We start from the raw sequence: 16,114 nt of genomic DNA on the forward strand, positions 1-16,114 counted from the left end.
TATTGAAACAATGTTGCAAATGTCGGCGAGACAGACAGCAATGTTTATATAAATCTCCGCTGTTGAAAACTAAATGTTAGTCTAAAAGTAATGTGAGATAATAACTAGATGCTTTTTGTAGTGGAGATCAAGTTTATAACTTCCCTGGCTGGGCTGATGAGACAGTGGATTGCCCAGTCAGATGGAACAGAGTAAATAGGCATTTTAAGGTCAAAGATTTAGCCGATGGTAACTTGTGGAATAGACACCAGCTGGAATGCGCTTTTAACCAATCACCATTCAGGATTTGACCCACCCATTGTATAATCCACCAATGGAGTGTCTCAGCTGAGGAAGGGGGGGTCTGGTGTTGTACGGAGCCTAATATAGCACACACCAGCCTCTTGGAGAGATGAAAACAGTTGGGTGTTTCGGCTTTTTTTTTCTGTCAACTTCTCTCTCTCTCTATGTCTCTCTGACTCTCTGTCTCTCACTCTCTCTCTCACACACACACACACTTCTCCCCTTCTTTCCCTAGTTCTTGCTTCGTCTTTGACGTGGGAGATTAAGTAATGCTTAAACAAATCCCCCTTTCTCTGCCTCCCTCCTTTTATCCTTCCTGGGGACTAGCTCTGAGAAAACATTCAGGCTATTGCACACTGTTTACAGACACGGTTTCAAATGTACAATTCTGCCTCTATACCCTACAGTCCACCCCTACACATTTCATATAGATTTGAAATTATTGGATAGGTTTTAGTTTCACATGGCCGTCCCATAGGCTAGTTGGAATTTTCACAGTATATTCCTCATACCTATTTAAAATATTTTCAGATCTACACTAAATACCTAGGGCTAGGGTTTAGGGATTGATTTGGAATTGGGCAAGACTGTCTGTCTGCTCAAAGGCCCCAAACAATTTCCGCTAACATAGGAAACCTGAAAAAGGAATATATGGTTTCTCTTGTTTTTCAAGAGAATGTTTGAAAAAAAAACTGGACAAAATGTTTTATTGAAATGTGCCAGGATATATTGTTTTCATTGTGATAGTTCCTCTTCCCTCCCTCCCTACATCCCTCTATTCCTCTCTCGGACGGTTCATTTGGGAAGCAGAGGATGCGGTCAAAGTGATCCCAGGTGTTTCCTGTTGGCCATCTGATCTCTTGCGCCTGTCCCTCCACTTCCGATGCTCCCTCCCTCCATCCTTCCCTCTACCCGTAAACCTTTCAGGATGGAGATTCATAGTCAGGGAATTTGTAATCATTTGTTGTTTAATGACCGATACATTTCCGATACATTTTTAGAGTTGGTCCTCCAGATTGGAATGACTAGGCAGGGCAACAGCCAAAGATGGCGTTAGCTGTTAGTTATACAATATTAGTTGGTATTGCATCATGTTACTGTGCATTACTTTGCTGAGGCATATCCTCTTGAACAAGCACAATGTTTTGGTATTTGATTATGGATCTATATGGAAGTAGTCAAGCAGAAGTAGTCCCGGCTCAAACCTGGCCGGTGGATGAATACGTGTGTAGATGTTATCCTCTTCCTGACCTCATCACAGCTCTGGATGCTGGATTCAGACTGAGCCAGATAATTACACCATCAAGCGGCTGATTCCACTTGGGAAGAAACTGGAACAGCCCCCACAAGCCCCACGGTGGCCATCTTGGAACAACACTATTCAACCGTTGCGCAATTATTGTAACATTGTTGTTGTGATAAAAAAAGCATTTAGTGATTTTTTTTCTATATTGTATCCAGGGAAAATTGTAGCTGACAAAGGCAACATTATTTTAGGCAAAACATGATGTGTGTACAGTATTGCAGTGCACATAGTAGCAGAATGTATACTATGTCAATACCTTTCTGTAGCCATACTATCTGTTAATGGCACAACAATGGCATGAACATTTGGTTATATTCAGGGGGGTTTTCTCATGTTTTGCAGACGGACCAACAGTACGCCAACAGCGTGGCTGACAACCTCAAGCGCCTGTAAGTACCGTGGCATGATGGGATGGTGTTTCCATGGAGACCTGTCTATTTGGGCTCAGGGGGCTCAGGGTTTGGAAGAGGGAGTGTGTGTGTGTGTGTGTGTGTGTGTGTGTGTGTGTGTGTGTGTGTGTGTGTGTGTGTGTGTGTGTGTGTGTGTGTGTGTGTGTGTGTGTGTGTTTTATATGATTAGTTATAGTGTGTGTGTTTTCTACCCGTGTGCAAATGTGAGTTCTGTGTGGGTGAGTGAGTGATGTATTTGTTATAAACTCAGCAAAAAAAGAAACATCCTCTCACTGTCAACTGTGTTTATTTTCAGCAAACTTAAAATCTGTAAATATTTGTATGAACATAAGATTCAACAACTGAGACATAAACTGAACAGGTTCCACAGACATGTGGCTAACAGAAATTGAATAATGTGTCCCTGAACAAACGGGGGGGGGTCAAAATCAAAAGTAACAGTCAATATCTGGTGTGGCCACAAGTACTGCAGTGCATCTCCTCCTCATGGACTGCACCAGATTTGCCAGTTCTTGCTGTGAGACGTTACCCCACTCTTTCACCAAGGCACCTGCAAGTTCCTGGACATTTCTGGGGGGAACGGCCCTAGCCCTCACCCTCCTATCCAACAGGTCCCAGACGATTGAGATCTGGGCTCTTCGCTGGCCATGGCAGAACACTGACATTCCTGTCTTGCAGGAAATCACGCACAGAACGAGCAGTATGGCTGGTGGCATTGTCACGCTGGAGGGTCATGTCAGGATGAGCCTGCAGGAAGGGTACCACATGAGGGAGGAGGATGTCTTCCCTGTAACGCACAGCGTTGAGATTGCCTGCAATGACAACAAGCTCAGTCCGATGATGCTGTGACACACCGCCCCAGACCATGACGGACCCTCCACCTCCAAATCGATCTCTCTCCAGAGTACAGGTCTCGGTGTAACGCTCATTCCTTCGACGATAAACGCAAATCCGACCATCACCCCTGGTGAGACAAAACCACGACTCGTCAGTGAAGAGCACTTTTTGCCAGTCCTGTCTGGTCCAGCGATGGTGGATTTGTGCCCATAGGTGACGTTGTTGCCGTTGATGTCTGGTGAGGACCTGCCTTACAACAGGCCTACAAGCCCTCAGTCCAGCCTCTTTCAGCCTATTGCGGACAGTCTGAGCACTGATGGAGGGATTGTGGTGTCCTGGTGTAACTTGGGCAGTTGGTGTTGCCATCCTGTACCGCAGGTGTGATGTTCGGATGTACCGATCCTGTGCAGGTGTTGTTACACGTGGTCTGCCACTGCGAGGACTATCATCTGTCCGTCCTGTCTCCCTGTAGCTCTGTCTTTGGCGTCTCACAGTACAGACAGTGCAATTTATTGCCCTGGCCACATCTGCAGTCCTCATGCCTCCTTGCAGCATGCCTAAGGCACGTTCACGTAGATGAGCAGGGACCCTGGGCATCTTTCTTTTGGTGTTTTTCAGAGTCAGTAGAAAGGCCTCTAAGTTTTCAGAACTGTGACCTTCATTTCCTACCGTCTGTAAGCTGTTAGTGTCTTAAATACCGTTCCACAGGTGCATGTTCATTAATTGTTTATGGTTAATTGAACAAGCATGGGAAACAGTGTATAAACTCTTTACAATAAAGATCTGTAAAGTTATTTAGATTTTTACGAATTATCTTTGAAAGACAGGGTCCTGAAAAAGGGACGTTTCTTTTTTTGCTGAGTTTACTTGTGTGCATATGTCATGCTTGATCTCTGCTTGAGTGTGTAAGTCCTTGATCTATTCGACACCTGTGCACATCTGTCTTCTTTGTGTGTGCCTGTGTCTATTTGAATGTACGTTTGTGTGTCTGCAATTGAACGTATCATGTTTACCTTCCATCACACACACACACACACACACACACACACACACACACACACACACACACACACACAGTACAAAATAAGCAACCTAAATAGAATTCACAACCACAAAGGACTCAACAACAGAGAAACAGGTCTCCTTGGGAATGCCTTTGTGTTTTAACACTGTTCCTGTGTGTTTACCCTTAGGGCTGTAGTGTAAATCTGAGTGCCTTCAGAATCCATGGGGGTTCTCCTACTTTACTTTGACTCCACATTGCTTGAGGCACTTGTTTGCTCTACATTGCTCTACAACTATGTGGATATAGGTAATGTTAATACACAGTGAAATATTTAGTCAGACTATTGATGTTTTGACGTATGAGTGAGAATATGTACTTTCTAAACACAAAAGGAGACAGATTAATGATAGTGTGCATTCAAAATGTTAAAATACCTAATATCGTTCTTATAACATAAAATACTGGCTGATAAGTAATCCTATTTGCATTCACACCAGCACTAGAGAGTAACTGAACAACAGTTTCATATTAAATAAACACATGCATACAGACACATGCTTTTCTGTTTACTGGCTTTGTCTGATCTCTGGAGAGAGACAGAAACAGATCTGTCCCATATTATTTCTCTCTTTCTTTATTTCTTTCTCTCTCTCTCTCTTTCTTTCTTTCTTTCTTTCTTTCTTTCTTTCTTTCTTTTTCTTTCTTTTTTTCTCTCTCTCTTTCTCTCTCTTTCTCTCTCTCTCTCTCTCTCTCTCTGTCTCTCACAGACACAAACACACACAAACACCATTTTCCATCCTGTTATTAGTTTCCTCCTAGCACCTTATCTAGACATACAGAGTCCTCCTCACAACACGCACACGGTGCAGGTTTTAGGGCCTGCTGTTTTAGACTCCTGTTTGTCTTTTCCTGCCGAGGTGGCCATTTTGACCCAAGATGATACCAGTGGTCACTTCATCGCTGTCCCTCCCTACGTCCCCTAAGGGGTCACCTCACCTCGTTCCAAATGACACCCTATTCCCAATATAGTGCACTACTTCTGATCAAAGACTAGTTCTGAGCGATTAGTGCTTTTGGAGGTTGTTTCGGTTCAATTATTAAAAAACAATCAAGGATTTCAGTTTCAATCATTAAAAAAAATATTAAATGCACTATGCATTATGTGGGTTGAACGCTGTAACAACACAGAATAAAACAATGAATAAAAGTCCCATGATGGTAGTGACTGTCATTACTGCTTATCACTTATTAACCATCATTTATTCACATTACTTTAATAAAATATTTCAGTTGATGTGTATATTACATTTGTTTTATTTGAAGACTTTATTATTTCATTCCAAGTCATCTCATCTCTATAGAGCTGTTGGCTATGCTGTCTGATGAAATCACTATTTTAGTAGTTCCTTAAAGTAAATAAGGCATACTTTTATGATTGCTGAATACCAACTATCAATCATTTAGATCATGTATTTTCAGGTAGAGATACCTCGCGAAGCAACTGCTCTCTATCCCTCTAGATTGTGCGTTTTCTCACTTCTCCCTCTCTGTGTCTGTCCCACATTAACCTAACTAACGTAGCTGGTGTAAAAGAAACACAAGAACCGGAGAAGTAGGTGCGCAATGGATTATGGTCATTGTAGTTAATTACCACATTTTCTGAGCAAAACTATGTAGAATATTGGCCTGTTGGAAGCTGCAACTCTAGAGTAACTGTGCATTGAGCTCACAGAAATGGAATTCAAATAATTTAACCGACGTCGGTCAATTAGTTTTTAAAAAAACGAAAAATAACTTACATTTATGTTAATCGCTCAGCACTACCAGAACCAGATGGGCCCTCGGAAAAAGTAGTGTACTACATTGGGAATAGGGTTCCATTTGGGATGGAGGCTAGAGGGCTATGGTGGTGGATGGAGGGAAGGGGGAAGTGAAGAGGGGAAGAGGGAGGTTGAATGTCCCCCCCTGTCACCTCGACATTCTCTCAGGGAGATTGAAGACCCAGAAGAGAGGGGTTGGTTGTGTGTGTGTGTGTGTGTGTGTGTAGTTCCTCAGGCACACACTCCTCTCCTGTCCTGGCTGATTGACAGGGTTAGTGATTACACACTTGACCCCTGACCCCTGTCTCTCTCCTGAATGGCTCGTCTCTGTCTTCATACATTGTTATCTGACACCTTCCTCCCACGGAGATGTTACAGCAGGTGTGTGTGTGTGTGTGTGTGTGTGTATGTGTGTGTGTGTGTGTGTGTGTGTGTGTGTGCTCCTGTCTCCATCTCCCCGGTTACCACCTATCAACCACCTGACCAGAGAGGAAGTCAATAGTGTTTGTGGAAAGGGTGGCAGGGACCCACATACTGTTGGGTCTGTCTGCCTGTTTGTGTCTGCCTGTCGGTCTGTCTGCCTGTCGGTCTGTCTGCCTGTATCTATCATAACTGTGTCTATGTGATAGTTGTAGATAGTAATAGTTGAAATTTTTCAGCTCTTTCTCTTCCCCTCTCTCCCCCTCGCCCCCACTCTCCTCTCTCTGTCAGGTTTCCAGTGGAGATCCAGTCAGGTCTTCTGGAAGTCATATCTCCGTCTGTCCACTTCTACCCCGACTTCTCCCGCCTCAAAGAGTCCTTCGGAGACCCCAAGGAGAGGGTCAGGTAAGACTGCAGCATTCTCACAATTGTCTGAGGGTTCAACTGCAGTTCATTTCAGGAGACAAGTTGAAATGCAACTCATGTCTTGAACCTTGGCCCATTGTTTGGTTAGAGGATTCCAAGATGATTTGTTAAAACGGAACTGGGCCACAGGAGGTTGGTGGCACCTTATTTGGGGAGGACGGGCTTGTGGTAATGGCTGGAGCGGAGTCAGTGGAATGGTATCAAACACATCAAACATGGTTTCCATGTGTTTGATTCCATTCCATTTGCTCCGTTCCAGCCATTATTATGAGCCGTCCACCCCTTAGCAGCCATCACTGAACTGAGCGTGTGTGTGCGTGTGTGTGTGTGCTGTCTTGTTGAGTCTGACATGAGGAAGCTCTCCACTGCTCTGTCCTTGTGTGACTTGATGACATCACTTCAGTTTCACCCCTTCTCTCTTCACTTATTTAGCACCCTGGTGTGTGTGTGTGTGTGTGTGTGTGTGTGTGTGTGTGTGTGTGTGTGTGTGTGTGTGTGTGTGTGTGTGTGTGTGTGTGTGTGTGTGTGTGTGTGTGTGTGTGTGTGTGTGTGTGTGTGTGCGCACGTGAATATGTAATGTGCATGACTGTGCATGCATTAGCCTCTGTGTCTGTCTGCCTGTCTGTTTGTTTTACAGACTGTCAATGTATGAGCAGTGCTTTCAGAAAGTATTCACACCCCTTGACTTTTTCTACATTTTGGTGGGATTAAAATGCATTAGTCCTTTTTTGTAAACGATCTACACAAAATACTCAGTAATGTCAAAGTGTAAGAAAGATTCTGTGTAAAAAATGTATAAAAAAGAAAACGTGTGTGTGTGTGTGTGTATGTATGTATGTATGTATGTATGTATGTATATGTGTGTATATATATATACTACCGTTCAAAAGTTTGGGGTCACTTAGAAATGTTCTAATTGCGAGTTCCTCTGTCTTCTGTCTGTGTTCTTTTCCCCATCTTAATCTTTTATTTTTATTGGCCAGTCTAACATATGGCTTTTTCTATGCAACTCTGCCTAAAAGGCCAGCATCCCGGAGTTGTTCTTCGGCCTCTTCGCTGTTGACATTGAAACTGGTATTTTGCGTGTACTATTTAATGAAGCTGCCAGCTGAGGACTTGTGAGGCGTCTGTTTCTCAAACTAGACACTCTAATGTACTTGTCCTCTTGCTCAGTTGTGCACCGGGGCCTCCCACTCCTCTTTCTATTCTGGTTAGAGACAGTTTGCGCTGTTCTGTGAAGGGAGTAGTACACAGCGAGATCTTCAGTTTCTCTCGCATGGAATAGCCTTCATTTCTCAGAACAAGAATAGACTGAAGAGTCTCAGAAGAAAGGTTTTATTGCTTCTTTAATCAGGACAACAGTTTTCAGCTGTGCTAACATAATTGCAAAAGGGTTTTCTAATGATCATTTAGCCTTTTAAAATTATAAACTTGGATTAGCTAACACAACGTGCCATTGGAACACAGGAGTAATGGTTGCTGATAACGGGCCTATGTACGCCTATGTAGATATTCCATAAAGAATCTGCTGTTTCCAGCTACAATAGTCATTTACAACATTAACAATCTCTACACTGTATTTCTGATCAATTTTATGTTATTTTAATGGACAAAAACATTTGCAAGGACATTTCTAAGTGACCCCAAACTTTTGAATGGTAGTAAACTCAGAAAAAAGAAATGTCCTTTCATTGTCAATTTCGTTTATTTTCAGCAAACTTAACATTTGTAAATATTTGTATGAACATAACAAGATTCAACAACTGAGACATAAACTGAACAAGTTCCACAGACATGTGACTAACAGAAATTGAATAATGGGTCGCTGAACAAAGGGGGGGTCAAAATCAATGTCTTGTCTCCCTGTAGCGCTGTTCTAGGCGTCTCACAGTACTGACATTGCAATTTATTGCCCTGGCCACATCTGCAGTCCTCATGCCTCCTTGCAGCATGCCTAAGGCACGTTCACGCAGATGAGCAGGGACCCTGGGCGTCTTTCTTTTGGTGTTATTCAGAGTCAGTGGAAAGGCCTCTTTAGTGTCCTAAGTTTTCATAACTGTGACCTTAATTGCCTACTGTCTGTAAGCTGTTAGTGTCTTAACGACCTTAACATAGGTGCATGTTCATTAATTGTTTATGGTTCATTGAACAAGCATGGTGTTTAAACCCTTTACAATGAAGATCTGTGAAGTTATTTGGATTTTTACGAATTATCTTTGAAAGACAGGGTCCTGAAAAAGAGAAGTTTCTTTTTTTGCGGATTTATATATATACACACACACATAAAGTGCCTTCGGAAAATATTAAGACCCCTTGACTTTTTCCACATTTTGTTACATCACAGCCTTATTCTAAAATGTATTAAATAAAACAATTCCCTCATCAATCTACACGCAATACCCCATAATGACAAAGCAAAAACAGTTTTTTGGAAAATGTAGAAAATGTATTATAAACAAAAAACAGAAATATTACATTTACATACATTTTCAGACCCTTTGCTATGAGACTCGAAATTAAGCTCAGGTTCATCCTGTTTCCTTTGATCATCCTTGAGATGTTTCTAAAACTACATTGTAGTCCACCTGTGGTAAATTCAAATGATTGGACATGATTTGGGAAGGCACACAACTGTCTATATAAGGTCCCACACTTGACAGTGCATGTCAGAGAAAAACCAAGCCATGAGGTCGAAGGAATAGTCCTTAGAGCTCCGAGACAGGATTGTGTCGAGGCACAGATCTGGGGAAGGGTAGCAAAACATTTCTGCAGCTTTGAAGGTCCCCAAGAACACAGTGGTCTCTATCATTCTTAAATGGAAGAAGTTTGGAACCACCAAGACTCTTCCTAGAGCTGGCCACCTGGCCAAACTGTGCAATCGGGGGAGAAGGGCCTTGGTCAGAGTGTTGACCAAGACCCCGGTGGTCACTCTGAAAGAGCTCCAATGTTCCTCTGTGGAGATGGGAGAACCTTCCAGAAGGACAACCATCTCTGCAGCACTCCACCATTTAGGCCTTTATTGTAGAGTGGTCAGACGGAAGCCACTCCTCAGTAAAATGCATATGACAGCCCACTATGAGTTTGCTAAAAGGCACCTAAAGACTCTCAGACCATGAGAAACAAGATTCTCTGGCCTGATGAAACCAAGATTTAACTATTTGGCCTGAATGCCAATCATCACCTCTTGAGGAAACTTGGCACAATCCCTACGGTGAAGCATGGTGGTGGCAGCATCATGCTGTGTGGATGTTTTTCAGACTAGTCAGGATCGAGGCAAAGATGAACAGAGCAAAGTACTGAGTGATCCTTGATGAAAACCTACTCCAGAGCACTCTGAACCTCAGACTGGGGCAACTGTTCTCCTTCCAACAGGACAACGACCATTAGCACACAGCCAAAAGAACACAGGAGTGGCTTCGGGACAATTTCTGAATGTCCTTGAGTGGCCCATTCAGAGCCCGGACTTGAACTCGATCGAACCTCTCCGGAGAGACCTGAAAATAGCTGTGCAGCAACAGTCCCCATCCAATCTGACAGAGCTTGAGAGAATCTGCAGAGAATAATGGGAGAACCTCCCCAAAAACAGGTTTGCTAAGCTTGTAGCATCATACCCAAGAAGACTCAAGGCTGTAAACACTGCCAAAGGTGCTTCAACAAAGTACTGAGTAAACTATTTAATACATTTTAGAATATAGTTGTAACAAACATTTTTGAAAAAGTAAAAGAATCGGAATACTTTCCGAAGGCATATACATACATTCCCACATATATATAAAATATATATACTCTACATATATACATATAAATACACATATACATACACATATATATATATATATATATATATATAAATACACATATATATATATATATATATATATATATATATATATATATAAATACACACATATATATATATATATATATATATATATATATATATATATATATAAATCAAATCAAATATATTTTAAAAAGATGTATGTGTATTTATATATATATATATATATATATATATTTATATATATATATATATATATATAAATACACATACATCTTTTTAAAATATATTTTCCTTACCAACCCCTCCCCCAATTGGAGGAACATTCAATGGTGAGAAATGTCTCAGTCCCTGGAGCTAAAACGTTGTGCTTTCCAGGAGCACGAGTACAGGACATCAATAAGCTGCTCCCAAACATTTTAAACCATCATCAGGAAATTTAGTCTGTCATAGTTCATGTGGGATTTAATGACATTCTGAAGGGCAGCTAAGAACAGTTGTGGATGGATTTTAAAGAACCCTCCATAACTGGCTACGAGACTATTGCAGCTTTGTGGGTGTCACATTTATTGACAATTTTGATACCTTCTGGAGCAAAGCTCATATTTTGAGGAGGATGGGATCCACCCAAATCATTTGGGTTCCTGGATCCTTTCACAGCATTATAAGGCTGCGTTGAGACAATGACTTATCAATGACCCAAGCCCAGCTCATTTAATCCCTACCATTGTGTCACTGAGTTGTCATAATGCTTCAGCAAATGTACATTATCCCAGGGGAGTTGGAAGACACAATGTAAGTAACCTAATGTATGTTCCTCTTGCTGCCCTGAATGCCTCTGCTGATCCCACAGCTATTGCTTGCAGTAATCATGTGCCTATGAACCAGAGTGATACTGTTAGCACTGAGGCGGTGTGCCCTAGTAGGAAGTCCACTGTGTGCAGCTCACCCTGCACTAACATAAATAACATGAGCATCTCTACCTTCCCAGTGAAGCAATAAAAACAATTAAGCATCCCAGAAAAGTTCTAAAAATAGCCCACGTTAACATATGTAGCTTAAGAAACAAGGTTCATGAAATCAGTAATTTGCTAGTAACAGATGATATTCATATTCTGACAATCTCGGAAACTCACTTAGATAACACCTTTGATGATACAGTGGTAGCAATACATGGTTATAAGATCTACAGAAGGACAGAAATGACAAAGGTGGCCGTTTATATTCAGAACCACATTCCTGTAAAGCTTAGAGAGGATCAAATCAAATTTATTTTTATAGCCCTTCTTACATCAGCTGATATCTCAAAGTGCTGTACAGAAACCCAGCCTAAAACCCCAAACAGCAAGCAATGCAGGTGTAGAAGCACGGTGGCTAGGAAAAACTCCCTAGAAAGGCCAAAACCTAGGAAGAAACCTAGAGAGGAACCAGGCTATGAGGGGTGTCCAGTCCTCTTCTGGCTGTGCCGGGTGGAGATTATAACAGCACATGGCCTAGATGTTCAAATGTTCATAAATGACCATCATTGTCAAATAATAATAATCATAGTAGTTGTCGAGGGTGCAACAAGTCAGTAACACAAGAGTAAGATCTCATGTTAAATAATGTTGAGGTCATATGGCTTCACGTTCATCTGCCTAACCTAAAGCCCATTCTGGTAGGAAGCTGCTATAGATCGTCAAGTGCTAACAGTCAGTATCTGAATAACATATGTGAAATGCTTGAAGATGCATGTGATATCAACATATTTTCTGGGTGATTTTAAATATTGACCGGCTTTCATCAGGCTGCCAACTCAAGATACATTTTAAACTGTAACTAACTAACTAACAGGTTATCAGTCAACCTACCAGTGTAGTTACACACAACACAGGAATTAAATCATCAATATGTATTGACCACATCTTTACTAATGCTGCAGAAATTTGTTTTAAAGCAGTATCAAAATCCATTGGATGTAGTGATCACAATATAGTAGCCATATCTAGGAAAACCAAAGTTCCAAAGGCTGGGCCTAATATAGTGTATAAGAGGTCATAGAATAAATTTGTAGTGATTCCTATGTTGTTGATGTAAAGAATATTTTTTGGTCTATGGTGTGTAATGACGAGCAATCAGACGCTGCACTTGACACATTTACAATTGAAGTCGGAAGTTTACATACACCTTCGCCAAATACATTTAAACTCAGTTTTTCACAATTCCTGACATTTAATCCTTGTAAGAATTCCCTGTCTTAGGTCAGTTAGGATCACCACATTATTTTTAAGAATGTGAAATGTCAGAATAATAGTAGAGAGAAGGATTTATTTCAGCTTTTATTTTTTCTATCACGTTCCCAGTGGGTCAGAAGTTTACATACACTCAATTAGTATTTGGTAGCATTGCCTTTAAATTGTTTAACTTGAGTCAAATGTTTTGGGTAGCCTTCCACGAGCTTCCCACAGAAAGTTGGGGGAATTTTGGCCCATTCCTCCTGACATAGCAGGTGAAACTGAGTCAGGTTTGTAGGCCTCCTAGCTCGCACATACTTTTTCAGTTCTGCCCACAAAATGTCTATAGTATTGAGGTCAGGGCTTTGTGATGGTTACTCCAATACCTTGACTTTGTTGTCCTTAAGCCATTTTGCCACCACGTTGGAAGTATGCTTGGGGTCATTGTCCATTTGGGAGACCCATTTGCGACCAAGCTTTAACTTCCTGACTGACGTCTTGAGATGTTGCTTCAATATATCCACATAATTTTCCTCCCTCATGATGCCATCGAGTTTGTGAAGTGCACCAGTCCCTCTTGCAGCAAAGCACCCCCACAACATGATGCTGCCACCCCAGTGCGTCACGGTTGGGATGGTGTTCTTTGGCTTGCAAGCCTCCTCCTTTTTCCTCCAAACATAACGATGGTCATTATGGCCAAACAGTTCTATTTTTGTTTCATCAGACCAGAGGACATTTCTCCAAATAGTGCGATCTTTGTCCCCATGTGCAGTTGCAAACCGTAGTCTGGCTTTTTTATGACGGTTTTGGAGCAGTGGCTTCTTCCTTGCTGAGCGGCCTTTCAGGTTATGTCGATATAGGACTTGTTTTACTGTGGATATAGATAGTTTTGTACCTGTTTCCTCCAGCATCTTCACAAGGTCCTTTGCTGTTGTTCTGGGATTGATTTGCACTTTTCGCACCAAAGTATGTTAATCTCTAGGAGACAGAACGCGTCTCCTTCCTGAGCGGTATGACGGCTGCATGGTCCCATGGTGTTTATAGTTGCGTACTATTGTTTGTACAGATGAACGTGGTACCTTCAGGCATTTGGAAATTGCTCCTAATGATGAACCAGACTTGTGGAGGTCTAAATCTTTTTTCTGAGGTCTTGGCTGATTCTGTTTGATTTTCCCAAGATGTCAAGCAAAGAGGCACTGCGTTTGAGGGTAGGCCTTGAAATACATCCACATTTGTGGAGTGGTTGAAAAACAAGTTTTAATGACTCCAACCTAAGTGTATGTAAACTTCCAACTTCAACTGTATGACTCAGTTACTAATAAACATGCACCCATTAAGAAAATGGTTGTATAAACACTTAAATTGCAGTGGATTGATGATTAATTGAAAAATGTTTTGGTTGAGAGGGATGAGGCAAAAGGAATGTCAAATAAGTCTGCTTGGCAGACGTACTGCAAATTGAGAAATCATGTGACTAAACTGAATAAATAGAAGAAACTACACTATGAAACAAAGATAAATGACATGAAGAATGATAGTAAAAAGATTTGGAGCACCTTAAATTAAATTTTGGGCAAAAAGGCGAACTCAGCTCCAACATTCATTGAATCAGATGGCTCATTCACCACAAAACCCATTGATATTGCTAACTACTTGAATCAACTTTTCATTGGCAAGATTATCAAATTTAGGCATGACATGCCAGCAACAAACGCTAACAATACACATCCAAGTACAGTGAGGGAAAAAAGTATTTGATCCCCTGCTGATTTTGTACGTTTTCCCACTGACAAAGAAATGATCAGTCTATAATATTAATGGTAGGTTTATTTGAACAATGAGAGACAGGAATAACAACAAAGAAATCCAGAAAAATGCATGTCAAAAATGTTATAAATTTATTTGCATTTTAATGAGGGAAATAAGTATTTGACCCCCTCTCAATCAGAAATATTTCTGGCTCCCAGGTGTCTTTTATACAGGTAACGAGCTGAGATTAGGAGCACACTCTTAAAGGGAGTGCTCCTAATCTCAGCTAGTTACCTGTATAAAAGACACCTGTCCACAGAAGCAATCAATCAATCAGATTCCAAACTCTCCACCATGGCCAAGACCAAAGAGCTCTCCAAGGATGTCAGGGACAAGATTGTAGACCTACACAAGGCTGGAATGGGCAGCTTGGTGAGAAGGTGACAACAGTTGGTGCGATTATTCGCAAATGGAAGAAACACAAAAGAACTGTCAATCTCCCTCGGCCTGGGGCTCCATGCAAGATCTCACCTTGTGGAGTTGCAATGATCATGAGAACAGTGAGGAATCAGCCCCGAACTACACGGGAGGATCTTGTCAATGATCTCAAGGCAGCAGGGACCATAGTCACCAAGAAAACAATTGGTAACACACTACGCCGTGAAGGACTGAAATCCTGCAGCGCACGCAAGGTCCCCATGCTCAAGAAAGCACATATACATGCCCGTCTGAAGTTTGCCAATGAACATCTGAATGATTCAGACGACAACTGGGTGAAAGTGTTGTGGTCAGATGAGGCCAAAATGGAGCTCTTTGGCATCAACTCAACTCGCCGTGTTTGGAGGAAGAGGAATGCAGCCTATGACCCCAAGAACAGCATCCCCACCGTCAACCATGGAGGTGGAAACATTATGCTTTGGGGGTGTTTTTCTGCTAAGGGGACAGGACAACTTCACCGCATCAAAGGGACAATGGACGTTGGCCATGTACCGTCAAATCTTGGGTGAGAACCTCCTTCCCTCAGCCAGGGCATTGAAAATGGGTCGTGGATGGGTATTCCAGCATGACATTGACCCAAAACACATGGCCAAGGCAACAAAGGAGTGACTCAAGAAGAAGCACATTAAGGTCCTGGAGTGGCCTAGCCAGTCTCCAGACCTTAATCCCATAGAAAATCTGTGGAGGGAGCTGAAGGTTCGAGTTGCCAAACATCAGCCTCGAAACCTTAATGACTTGGAGAAGATCTGCAAAGAGGAGTGGGACAAAATCCCTCCTGAGATGTGTACAAACCTGGTGGCCAACTACAAGAAACGTCTGACCTCTGCGATTGCCAACAAGGGTTTTGCCACCAAGTCCTAAGTCATGTTTTGTAGAGGGGTCAAATACTTATTTCCCTCATTAAAATGCAAATCCTTTTATAACAGTTTTGACATGTGTTTTTCTGGATTTTTTTGTTGTTATTCTGTCTCTCACTGTTCAAATAAACCTACCATTAAAATTATAGACTGATCATTTCTTTGTCAGTGGGCAAACGTACAAAATCAGCAGGGGATCAAATACTTTTTCCCTCACTGTATATCTAACCAAATTATGAAAGACAGGCATTGTAATTTTGAATATTGACATGTTGAATTCACCAAGCTGTCTTTCTAAACCACTGGACACAGCTCGGACACCCATCCATACCCCACAAGACATGCCACCAGAGGTCTCTTCACACTCCCCAAGTCCAGAACAGACTATGGGAGTCGCACAGTACTACACAAAGCCATGACTACATGGAACTCTATTCTACAGCAGTAAAATTTGATTTAAAAACTGATAAAAAATACACCTTATGGAACAGCAGGGACTGTGAAGCAAG

At 41.7% G+C, this 16,114-nt stretch overlaps 1 protein-coding gene across 1 annotated transcript in view; it reads left to right on the top strand.

The window, feature by feature from the left end:
- Positions 1-16,114, top strand: part of LOC115171006 (alpha-1,3-mannosyl-glycoprotein 4-beta-N-acetylglucosaminyltransferase B) — a 161,887-nt gene that overhangs the window by 89,115 nt on the left and 56,658 nt on the right. The window contains exons 5-6 of the mRNA XM_029727457.1: positions 1,931-1,977; positions 6,373-6,486. Of these exons, the coding sequence (XP_029583317.1) occupies positions 1,931-1,977; positions 6,373-6,486 (161 nt within the window). The remainder of the gene's footprint in view (positions 1-1,930; positions 1,978-6,372; positions 6,487-16,114) is intronic.

This window comes from Salmo trutta, chromosome 3, assembly GCF_901001165.1.
Source record: "Salmo trutta chromosome 3, fSalTru1.1, whole genome shotgun sequence".
NCBI lineage: Eukaryota > Metazoa > Chordata > Actinopteri > Salmoniformes > Salmonidae > Salmo > Salmo trutta.